The 12,741-nt window shown below is 45.3% G+C and overlaps 1 protein-coding gene across 6 annotated transcripts in view; it reads left to right on the top strand.

Annotated features, from left to right (window-relative positions):
* dennd5b (DENN/MADD domain containing 5B) overlaps positions 1-12,741 on the top strand; it is a 35,791-nt gene that overhangs the window by 1,762 nt on the left and 21,288 nt on the right. For 4 of the 6 annotated variants that reach the window (XM_077006811.1, XM_077006813.1, XM_077006812.1 and 1 more), the window contains 2 exons: positions 9,892-9,951; positions 11,391-11,500. In XM_077006811.1, coding sequence (XP_076862926.1) covers positions 9,892-9,951; positions 11,391-11,500 — 170 coding nt within the window. The remainder of the gene's footprint in view (positions 1-9,891; positions 9,952-11,390; positions 11,501-12,741) is intronic. The other 2 variants (XM_077006814.1, XM_077006815.1) reach the window with 1 other exon arrangement.

Below are 12,741 nucleotides of genomic sequence, written 5' to 3'. Positions count from 1 at the left end.
CTGATTACAAACCTGAGATTAGTACCAGGATTTGGCAGCCTGCACCTTTTCAAGATGCAGTAGGCATCATATTGGAGAGTGATTTGCCATACCCATATATCTGTATCCAAGGAAAAGTGTGAATCTTTATCTTGATTGTGTGTAGAAGAGAAATTGAGCGGATGGCATATTTTGTTTGTGTTCTTTTCTTTTAGTAAGAGTGAAGGTGTGTATCTATCTTGAACAGCTGTGCTGATTTTCACTATGGCCCCTGGCCTGACAGCCTAGTAGCCTAGTAACTCTCTCCTGTCCTCTCTCCTCCTGGTTTTAAAGACCAAGTCACTGATTGGCTATTTATATAACTGGGCAGCAGTAAACATTTAAGTGTATTGTGCTGCCATGGTCCATACTGCCTTTTCAGACTGCCCGTCAGACTGCCTGTCTGAAACCCTCTCATTTACATGATCTTTGAAGACCAGTGGATGGCTACAGTTGTCTGTGGGCAGTTTTGTAGTATTTTTGTTTGAACCTTTAATGAGATGACCTAGCAAATAGTGGCATCGCTATACAAGTTATTTTGTCCTGCACAGGATGTAAATGTAAAAAAACATGGACATGTAAGATTATAATAGTTTTATATTTAACCAATAGGATTCAATTCAATAGAATATGTATAGCCTACATGTATATCAAGAAGTGGTTTGAAAAAGAGCTAGGCTATAGGATTGTGTCTGATGGTTAGGCTAAATTTTCATGCTGAAGCAGATCTTCTGAAGTATTACAGATTAAATTACCACCTGTTGAAAGTGCCCTTGCCACACAGTTCATCTCTATTTGATGAAGATTAATGAGTCTCAGATTCTTTGTTCGATTTGTGCTATGACTACAGCAGAGTCCTCATCTGTGATTTGTGTTCGTGGTGGTTCATTTGCAATCATTTGCAATTTTAGCATAGCAGCGAGATTGAGTAAATGTGTGTGTGTGTGTGTGTGTGTGTGTCTCCTCATCGTGAGGAGAGAGAGCGAGAGATGGATCTTGATTTACTATGGTGTATTTCTGGCCAAGCAGAGGACTATATGTTCCCTCCCTCATTGTTAAAGCCAGAGGACTGTGTTTTCCCTCTCTCATTGTTAAGGCCAGAGGCACTCATTTCCTGTTGATCGCCTCCCTATGTTTCTGCATGACTGAATACATGGCAGAATAATCCCAGAGGATTTCCAGACGCGCTGACTGAATGCCCCCCCCCCCCCCCCCCCCCCTCTCCATTTTAGTCTTTATAGACATGATATTGCTAGTCAGTTTTAACGTGTATCGTTTTTTGCTGTTATTTTGGCTGCTTTACTTGGGGATGGTCTGAACTTTGGCCGAGCTTGACACGTCCGCTTTAATCCAGACTGTCCGTGCTGTTGTCTTCATGTCTTTGAAAGGCACGTCACCAATAAACTCAATTTACCGAATTTCTCAAAGGATGGGGTTTTTATAGCTTTATTTGTAGTGGAAATTCATTATCTACGTTTAGTTAGAAGCCTTTGAAACCTCTACAAATTTGCCTAGTGAAGATGCAGTTGATCACTGGCACTGTCAACAACCTGGTTTATAAATCCATTCCGTGCTCCGATGGTTCTGATTAGGTCGAATTTGAATGCGCCCTGTAGCTCCCCCTCTACTCAGTCATCAGAGTAATCTGACTAGATTATATGCATGTATCTTTTGGACAGACACTTAACCTAAATCCTTTAATACAGATGCTTGTAGAGTCATAATGTTTTATTTATTCATGAAGTATTTGATATTATGCTATTAAAAAAAAACCATTTGTGTAATTAATGCAGTACAATTGCATAACTGCCTTTGTGCTTACCTTTGGCCTACTACAGAAAAAAATGCTGTAGGAATATTAGGAACTGTGTGAGGAAAATGCTAGAGATTTCAATCAGGCCTGAACTAGACTAGGCAAATGTGTGAGTCAAACAAAACATGACGCTGTTACACCGTAGCCTGACGGAAAAAGGGATGTTTCTGGCAATACCTCACATTGACAGTCAGTTTGTGATTTCTTAAAGATTTGGTTTTAGATTTATTTAGCTTTTTTCATACCTACTAGAGCTCTCATCTGCCTGCCCTGGAGCGATACAGTGATAACAACCCGCTGTCGGCAGGGGAAGCCTGCCCCCCCCCCCCCCCCCCCCCCCCCCCTCTCTCTCTCCCTCCCCCCTCCAGCTGTGTGGACAAGCCGCTCCCGTCTCATTCCTGCCCCGGCCGACGGGTGTCCGCGTGCTGTCCTGCTTCTCCATATTGTTCTCCTTTTATCTGTCAGTCCGATTCTTTCCAAACAATTATTGGTGGTCCGATATTTTGCCCTTTGTGTTCTAACTGCATCTTCTGACAATATTCAAGTGAGTAAGCAAAGTTTCTGAAGGCTGCTTAGCCCATAGGCTAATAATATCCATGAAGTAATTGTCCCATGGCCTAATTCTGTTGCGTCTGAAGTGTGGAGATAAAAGATAAATAGTAAATAGTCTTCCTACGCACCAGACTGTGTTCTACACTTTAAAGAGCTGATGAGCAGAAAATGTTGCGGACACAGATTCAGCACAAGCAGTGGCAGCATGTGGTTCTGAACTGGCCTTTAAACGTGTTCAGTGTCATGGAGCCTGTGAACGGCGTGGCACTAAGGTTTCAATGCCTGTGGCTAAATAGGTGTGAAACACAACAGCTCTGAACATCTGTTCTTCATTTGTGTAGCTGAGGGTTCAGATGTTTTGTTTTCAAGTTTCACTTTCAAGCTCTGCGCTTCAGAACCCAGAATAACCAGCGCTACGCCGTGGAGCTTGACACGTCGTGCATTGAACTTGAAAAGAAATCGATCACAAGTGAGCTACAATAACCCAGATACAGTGGCGATCTCCTTCTTTCGTGCCTCCCTCAGTGGTTCCTTGTATGGGAACCTTGTATCCTAGAGACCTGGTCTAGACTCCTTTTGTACTGATTTACATTTTAGGGCTGCATAATATACTGTTTGTTAATCAATATCACAGTATGTTCTAGGTCAGAGTATGTACAGAGCACCGACATGACAGAAGGCTGTAATATGGGGACTGGCTGGTTTAATCACCTGGTCCTAGTGGCCCAGGAATAGTTTTTTCTGCTTGCTTATGTTACCTGTAGGTACTGAGCATCACACCGACCTTAGAATAGCAGTCGTACCTACAGGCACTGAACATCACACTGACAACGGCTTCCCCGAAAGAAAATAATGAAACTGCAAGGCCTCCAGTGTCCTTTGTAGAACACAGTCCATGTTGCACCCCCATCCCAATCACCACTATATTTGACAGTCTTTTCATTTTCTCTTGTTTTATCCCGGGATGTGTGGAGTGAGACTGGGAGGTCATGATGTGATGGAATCCGTTGTGCAGTGTAACCCAAGCTGCTTCAGCTATTTCTGTTGTCCGTATCACTGTGAGGTCTTTGTCTCCGATTCCCTCCAGCTCCGCACGGCTGGTCTGTTAGGAATAAAGGCCCCGTCCTGAACAGCCAGGCCCGGGGTGAAGGAACAGACGTGAAGATCAGACCAAAATACCCGTCCGGACGTCAGAGCTGCGCACCTCCACGATTCTCCAGCGAGGATGCTGAATTTCTTTTGCCAGCTCTTTCAAATAAGTGTTATTACCGAACAGGACCGGGCACTGAAGCATTGGCTAGGTTTGTCTTTCAGACGTACACATGAAAACTTGGAGCTGTTGGACTTTGTGATCAACTGGTATCATGGAAATTGCGTAGATGCGTAAAATATGAGGTTAATGTGCAAATAAAACATTCAGCCTATTGGCACCTCTTGATTGCATCATGGTGGAATTGATGTTTCCAAATGGATTTTAAAGATTGCTATAGTACAGATCCTGACACGCTTATGTCAGTGTGCTCCTTGTGCAAACACGATCGCAAACGTCATGATGTGCATGGGTTACCTAGTTACTTGGCAGTAATGCTGATGTGGTACCGTGTATGTTAAATGGCTTTAATGAGCACAGCCTTGCCTGCAAATTCAGGGCCCCAGTGATTTATATGAATCAGGGTAAATCATTATGAATCATCATCTTTGTAAGTTTTATCAACACACCATTGAATGGACACAAACACTTGCGATGAGCACAACAGACCTGAAGAACAAGGCGAAAACAAGCTTGCCGTTGAATAACAGCAGCGTACTACGATCTGTCTGTGTTGTGGCGTGTTTCCAAGATGGCCATTCAGTTTTTTTTCAGCGTCTAACGTCTCTTGTGGCTTCAGCTCCTCTTGAAAACTGATGCAGGTCGGGTTGTGTGGATTTATTGATTATTATATATATGTATTTTTTTGTATTGATTGATGTATTTGTTGATTAACGTCCTGCCACCGTCTCACTGTCTCGACCTTTCACACCTTCACTTATCTTCTGTTAGTCTCACCTGAATGACCTCCACTACATGAGCTGTATCGCCCCTTCCTCCCCCTCATCATCATCGGCAGCTTATTTTGCCAGTCTGGTCGTGTGCAGGTTGTTTTGAGTGAATTAAGTCACTACTTTTCCAGCGGTATCTCTTGAAATGAAGTTGATGGTTGGCGTCAGGGTTTCAGGGTGGTCGAGGCTGTTCAGAAAACGCAGGTGCCCCTTTTTGCAGGCAGTTCTGTTCACTAACGAGCTAGGGTTTAAAGCAGCCTTGCAAGGATTTTAGCAATCCACACCGCTTTCACCAATCCGTGCCATGAAAACATGGCATTGACGTTCCCAAAAAACCTTCTGTCGAGACTGGCATAATCAGCAAGGCCAGTTGTGTCGTTTTAATGACGTTGTATAGTGTGTATTGTGGCAGGAGACTGAGCTACTGAAGAGGGTATAAAGGTATAAAGGGAACACTGGAGCGATGAATTCCTGGCCATCTGTCCGAGAGCCCTGGCTGGGGCACCAGCACAATGCCTATGGTAATATGCTCACACCTCCAAGGCCTCTGATTGACTTTACTCGCTGCTGGGACTTCCTGGGTCTGGGGGAGGGGCTGTGCCTGGTCAGCTGGTCCAACATGGCGTCTGTATTGATGGGAGAGCGCTTGCGTCTGGTGATGGTGGAAACGACCCCCCTACTCTCTCATGAAATCTGTGATTGTGGTGAGGAGTTTACCTAACCTGTATTTGCTTTCAGGTTCTGTATTTCGTAAACTTTTTCGAGCAGCCTCAGGAGTTTGGTAATATTTAAAATTCTGCCTCATTTGTGTTGGGTAGGGGCACTGGATAATGCCATGGGGCAGTATCGGAAGATTTTAGCAATAAAAGCATGCATCCCTTGCTATATGGATGGATGTAACATTCATATAATTGCATAGTTCTGGTTCATCTTGGGTCATTTTTGCACCGGGGGTAATACAGATCTAATGCAATGTAACAGAATTGAGTCAATATCCGCAAAAAAAAACCAGGTTTAGAAATCAGGAGTATTTTGAGCACGGTTCATACACGCCTAAAGAGTTTTCCATCTTTTTTTTATGTGGAGTTTTCTTAACAACAATGATTATGTTCCAGACCAAGTGTCCGTAGACTCTCGCAAATCTGATGATGATGATGATGATGATGATGTGGTGTAGTGTTGTGGGTCACGGGTTCGGCCTCGGTCTCCCAGTAAGAATGTTTGAGTCAGTAAAGCATCTTGACACTAGATGTATGATCGCTGATTTATGTATTAGTTTATTCTTTTAAAAAACAAACCTGGTTTCATGTCTGGCCAAGAAGTGAAGGTGGTTCAGGATCGGGGAAAGGAGAGAGCAGCAGAACCCTGACAGAAACCGAGCCCAAAGAATCATTGAACCAGTAAAGCATGTCCCTAAATCCCTCCCAAGTTAATTACTCTATGGCTTTAGCATTAAGTATTTAGTACAGACTACTTGAAAAAGTACAAACGCTGCTGACTTTGTCATTAGCCTGCCGAGTTTTAAGGTGGACTGCTGTGTTTTTAAGGTGGACCAGGGAGTAGTGGAGTAGTGCTCTTATTGTAATTAGGTAACATTTCTGTTGGTGTAAAGCAGAGGTAGAGGGGAGAGAGAGATATGGGGAGCCCTTTAGGTCTGATGAGTTCCTGGTGTGTGTGGGCTGCGTAGTGGCTGGACTGGTGATTTACTGCAGAAAAAGGGGAAGAACTGAAAAGTCAATATTGAGTTGATGTGGAATTACAGTTGCATTCGGTTATGAGGGGGAAAAAATGCAAATGCTATAGAGTAAGTTTGATTTATTGAGCGAGGCAGGTGTACTGAAACAGGTGAGATGCAAGCAGGTGATGACCAAGGGGTCACAGGACCCTATTTCCCCATTTCACACTTAGTTTGAGATCTGGATAGATATTACTCACAGAGACATGCAGTAGGGCAATAGAAGGAAAAATGCTTTAGTCGTGTGTGTGTGTGTGTGTGTGTGTGTGTGTGTGTGTGTGTGTGTGTGTGTGTGTGTGTGTGTGTGTGTGTGTGTGTGTGTGTTTGTGTGTGTTTTAAATATAATTTATAGTTATCCATCATATCCATGCATGTAATTCTCCAACAATCTAAGTTTCACCCCCAGGACAGATCCACATACGTTTTTAAATGAAAGGTATCCAGCAGTATTCTAGAGCAACATTTCAGTATTTCATCGATATAGACTATTTGGTATTGTATGTATCTTTCTGTTGTGTATATGTAGCCAGTTTTTTGTTTGTTTGTTGGTCTTTTTAGCGTCACTGCTACATTCTGAGGGAGGAAAGAATCCTAGAGGAAAAGACGGTTGGAGAGAGACTGTTTCACATGACTGACTTATTTATGAGTACTGTTTTCTTTATTCAGGGTGGACAAGGCCTGAGTTTGTGTGCACATGCTGGTACGCGTGTGTTCGTGAACTTCATGGTCAAACGATTCATCTGTAGCTGATTTAAATGCAGTTTTGAGAGCATCGGCACAGATTTTAGATTTCACCCCCCCTCTGGCGTGGTCACAGGGTGGATGATGTAAGCAGCTGGAGAATGTAGATGCGAACAGTGTTAAAGGTTCATTTATGTTCAGCTATTTTGCACCTCCTTTTTGTTGGTACTATTATTAAATTGTATTTTATAAGATCCAAAAATCCCCAACAAGAACATGATATTGGCATGATATGTGAAAAACCCCCCCAACAGCACATCAGGGTTATACACTGGCCTTCAGACTCCCTACTGTAAATATGTGCGACGGCGTTGGAATCAGCTGCTGGTGTGCTCATATCGCTCGAGCACTAGTGTGTGTGTGCGGACACTGGTGACAGCAACCTAGCTGACAATGTCACTGAGTAAATCTGCTTACATAACCTCAACCATACAGTCGATTGAGGTGTGTGTGTGTGTGTGTGTGTGTGTGTGTGTGTGTGTGTGTGTGTGTGTGTGTGTGTGTGTGTGTGTGTGTGTGAGAGAGACATCCAGGGAGTCATTCTTCTTGTTGTAGCGTCATGGTGTGATTTAGTGCTTCTCGTATTCACCGCCCTCAAGTTCAGTTTGGGTTCAGGGTCTTTCATCATGATCATTCTAGTATTTCTTGGGTCCATGTTGGGCTATTTATATTAATTCTGATGGCCTGCTTTACTTAGGAGCGACATGCTTTCAATTGGAAAATGTCCAATTTTTCAGTCCTGCGCTTGAAAACCTGTCTCTGCTCACCTCTTGTTTTCTTTGTTTTTCTCAGGGTTGTTTTATTTAGCTGTTTTCATTTTCTTTGAAGAATCTTATCATGTAGTTTAAATAACAGATTGACGTGTAATATGTGAAACTACATTTAACTTTCGGTCCTCAGAAACCGCCACACTTTTGTAACGCCTCATCAGGTCTAGGCTGTTAAAAATATCACCATTGCGGAAAATGGTCGTCTCGTCTAATTTGTTTTGGGAGGCGATGCTTGACAGCCGTTGGTACAGTGACACCCCGCCGTCTGCTCGCTGGTGCCTGCGAGAGAGATCAGTGTTGTGTTTATGGCCACGGTGAACGTGTCGGCCTGGAGCCAGTGTGAGAGTGTTGGAAACCGAACCCTGATGGAGATGTTTGTGGGGGGGGGGGGGGTTCTGATGATGCAGACACACACTCGCTACACGTGATTGCATCTCTTACCATCAGGAGCATCTCGCTGTGCGTTTACAGAGCATGGTTTTCCTTGGAGAATGGAAACGTCTTTAGTGTCTTTCAGAATCATAATAAACTTTAATGGCCTGAAGATAAATGGAGCAGTTAAATTTTTTATTTGAGTAATAATGTATGACATGTATGTTTAACTAGACTGGTTCTAGCAGTTTATTTAACTTGTAGTTATTGCAGATGTATTTTAAAGCTAGTGTAGGTCTGGGGTACTTGGTATCATGGTTTTGTGTGACTCAGCAAAAGGGTCAAAGGACTAGCTGTGTGTGTGTGTGTGTGTGTGTGTGTGTGTGAACTTGTTTAGTCATGTCGACTTTGTTCTATGAGTGAGCTCCACGTCATCAGGTAACCTGTGTCCTCAGATAAGACTGTTCTTATACTCCCAGACTGCTTTAAAACTCCCTGAATTGGCATTTGAATCATGTATTATGTGTGCTTTTTCTTCCTTGTGCTACTTGTGTCCATCTAGAAAATATTTCAACTCTGATTTGGCTTTATTTAGCTTCTACCAGAAATCCAGAGTGACCCAGTGCTCTGATATTGCCCTGTGTACTGTGTAGATCAGATAAGGCCAGGAACACCAACACGGCACGTGTGGAATGTCAGCACGGCCCTGTCGAACGCTCGCGTCCACGCCGAGTGTGTGTGTGCGTGGAGGTGAGGTAGCTGTGGGCCCAGTGTGAATGGATCTGCACCCCTTAAACAGTGCTGGACCCGGCCTCGCCTTTCACACCTGTGATCGGAACATCTAAACCGCTCCCATTCAAAGACGCAGGGAGAGACGCCAGTTTCTCCAAGTGCACATTCGCAGCGTTGATGTGTTTTGTGAAAATGCGCACACACACACACACACACACACACGCGAGCTCATTTGCGCACAGCTGGCTGATCTTTAAGCCAATGGCATCCCAATGATTAAGTGTGTGTAATGCTGCTCTGTGCTGTATGAGTTGAGTTTTCTTGAGACAAACCCACTCTGTGTAACTGTGGCTCGTGTGTTATGTAAGGCTGCCAGTGATGGACAAAGACTACCCAGAAGGCCTTGTGCAGTTTCTCTGTCTGAATAGCGCGCTATCCTGCACATGGCTTGACGCAAGAACACATCAGTTCTGAACAGTGATGCGCATTATGACATTAGCCTTACACACCTACCAGATGATTTAGCTGCTAACTTGTTGAAGGGTGGCATTGGTTTCAAGGGTGCTTAGTTGGCCTGTACATCCAGTATTGGCATTGCTGGTCAGTATTATGGTCTGTTGCCAGCAGTATTACCCTAATACTATTCAGGTAGTAGGAGCATATTAGGAGTAGGAGAATATATTAAGCCAAATACTTTTAGAAGGAGGTTGCAATACTTAATGATGTCTTAAGGTGAGTTGAACAAGGGGGGGGGTTACAAACGTGTGGACGCGTTTAGCAGCTACAGTGGATATCACTGTCTGGTGTGGCTTTATTCAGGACAGCTGTGCTCATTTTTGTTAAAATTGCTAAATGTGGTCCACACTATGCACGAAGGCCGTCTAGCATCCATCCCGAAGCCTGAAACGTTTGGACTCTGACTCCAGGGAAGCTCCCTCCGTCCTCCACGGGTGGTGCTAACCTGCCTCTCTCCCCAGCTGAAGCTCACCGTGCTGGCCGCACCACCGCTGACAGCCGCGGCTCCGCCCCTGTTCCTTCATTTGGTTTGGCTTGCTCCTCCATCTTTGTTTGATTTGCCATCTTCATTGTCTGTCCTTGTTTGTGCCGCTCCACCTCAGCTTTGTACCAGTGGCTAGAGGCGGACCGCCAGGGCAGGGACCCAGAGAGCGTCGCCGCAGGTAAAACACCCCGTAATGCCCCTACTGCCCCTACTGCCTGTCCCCTCTGCCCCAGCCCGCCCCCCACTGCCCAGAGACTTCCTCAGCTCGCCCTCTTTTTCTCCTGGTCTCTCCTCTGTAGAACCAGAAATGTGGAGCGTTCTGAGCGTGACATGGCTACTCGTTTTTCTTATTTCTGTCTCTCGCTGGCTCTTTTACTCTCTTTCTTTTTCTCTCTCTCTCCCCCTCTCCCTCTCACACTCTCCCACCCCCACCTGACTCTGAGACACACACACACACACACACACACACACACACACACACACACACACACACCTTGGGTTATCACTTGCAGTGTAATAAAGGAGCTTGGCTCTGCTGTTCACCTCCTGCCACGTCTGCGTGAGGTCACATGATCAGAGCCGGCCCGCCCCATCACACCTCTGCTGTTTTCCTTCTCAGCTGCAGGGTGGGGTCTCTCCCCCACGGGGGCCTCCATCTCACCCCATCACCTCCACATCTGTTGCTCTCTCTGTTCTTGTTTTGCTGGGTTGCCTGTGCTAATATCTCTCTTCATCCTGCACCTGTTTTTATGGCATTGGGTCTCTCTGTGTACCACAAAAATGTCCTTCCACAGCATACAACAATGAGATGCTACAAGTGAATGATGTATATATGTAATATTATATTTATGAAATAATGTTTTTGTAAAGTGATTCCCTGGTCCAGTCCCTGAACATGGCATAAATCCAGTTGGCTGTGCTATAGAAAGTGTATGAGCGGTGTTCCACCCACTCTGGCTAATTTGATCACCAACCAATTTATTTATTGATTATTTAATGGATTACGAACAAGTACAATTCCCCACCAGTAAGCTAATGTTCAATGATTTATGATGGACAGATTAGGATAGGTTTGGGGGGGGGAGGGGTTATAACTGCATTCAGGCACTTTGGCTAGGGGGCCATGTGTGCGTGTGGTTTAAGCTTATCCTTGGAGCGATTTTGGGTCACCTATACTCCTCAAAAAACTCACCTGATTCTTTTCCCCTCTGCATTCTCTCTCTCTCTCTCTCTCTCGTTCATACTTCCTTGATTTTCCTCTCTTTCTCTCCCTCTCTGAATTTTGTATGTACACTGAGCAGTGTAGTTCCATCCAAAGTACTCAAAAAATAGGTCATACTTTGGTTAAATTCTTGTGTAATCTGATATTATCTTGACACTGCATCGTACAGCCATCGTTCAGGATCTCAACCAGAATGCTTATTTTCATTCTCAACAAAGCCTTGCGTAGGATTCCTTACACATAATATTTGAGACATGCAAAAACTATTTTCTGTAAGGTTTTGTGGGATAGGCGCGCACTCTTGTTCACCCCGTGAACACTCCTCTCCGGCCCCGTGTTCACCTGGGTGTGTTCGGTTTACTTGGCCGTTCTCTTAAGCTCTTCTCTTCCTCCAGGTGAGAACTTTGACCAGAGTCCCCTCAGAAGGACGTTCAAGTCCAAAGTGCTGGCCCACTACCCAGAAAACATAGACTGTAACCCTTTTGACCAGGATGCTGTTAACATGGTAGGTGAACCGCCTGCTTACGCCACGTATCACACACCTTCTAATGACTTAACCTAGTGGACAGCTGTCTATTACATTTGCATTTACCGCATTTAGCAGACGCTCTTTTCCAGAGCGACTTAGAGAAGTGCTTAGTCATTATCTTGGAATATCCAGAGCTAATGCAGGTGGATGCGAAAACGGAATCCAGCTAGAACTCTCTCAGAACCGAGGCGTCCAATAGTTAATACATACAACACCCGAAGCTGGAAGATAGCTGTAGTGTTGGTGCTCAGCTCGGTGTTCACGGAAGAGGTGGGTCTTCCCAGAACAGGGAAAAATCTGGAAGTTTGGACCCATGCGTCTGGGACGGAGGGTGGAGTCTGGCCGTAACCGAAGCACCGCGGGCTCTGGCTGCGTGCTGGGTAGGGAGGGGCGGGACCATTTTTGGATTTGTAGGTCAGCATCAATGTTTTATGTCCGATGCGGGCAGCTACAGCAAGCACAATTAACACGTACCGGGTTACACAGCACAGGACCAGATGGAGGCGTCAGACGCGTGTGGTTTCTTAGCTGGGTCAGCGATGGGCGATATTCACCGTGTTTAGAACATAGTGGCTGCTTGGCCCACCAGACCTGATCCCCCACGCCGCTCTCGGGCCCGGGCTGGGTTCTGAGACTGCTCTGGCAGGAGATGTCTTTCTGTTGGGCCAGTGCAGCGAGAGTAAAACTGACACTTGCAGGCAGGATGGATTTGTGAGAAATGACTAGTAGGATGTGTTTGGTGGTGGGGCTGGTCAATATGGCTGACCAGCTGCATTAGTCCTAGAAGAGGTTTGGCTTGACATGCACATCAGCGTTCACTCGTCCAGTGTCTCTCTCTCTATCTCTCTCTCTCTCTCACCACCCTCCCACCCCCCCAACCATGCACACAAACGCACACACCCACACACAAACTAACAAACACACAGAGTTGTTGATTGTGCTGAAGGGTAGTGTTGCCTCTCTGGGTGCTCAGAGGTAACAGGACTCTCTGGCTATCTTTGCCGATGCCGGAAGGTCATTTTTTCCGTAAGCAGCGTAAACAGATGCTGCTGAGAGGGCCGTTTAATTATTCAGCCTTGCTGTCTGCTTGTGTCAGCAGTGGAAAGAGTCCATTGTGCATGTTCTGGGCCTGAAAAAGAACACCTGAGCCGGGCCTTTTCTCACTGGTGATGTCATCACGTGTTTTCCTGGGGATCAGGAGTGAATGCAAAGTGGTG

Source organism: Brachyhypopomus gauderio, chromosome 5 (genome assembly GCF_052324685.1).
Source record: "Brachyhypopomus gauderio isolate BG-103 chromosome 5, BGAUD_0.2, whole genome shotgun sequence".
NCBI classification, from domain to species: domain Eukaryota; kingdom Metazoa; phylum Chordata; class Actinopteri; order Gymnotiformes; family Hypopomidae; genus Brachyhypopomus; species Brachyhypopomus gauderio.
This window is presented reverse-complemented; position numbering and strand designations above follow the sequence as displayed.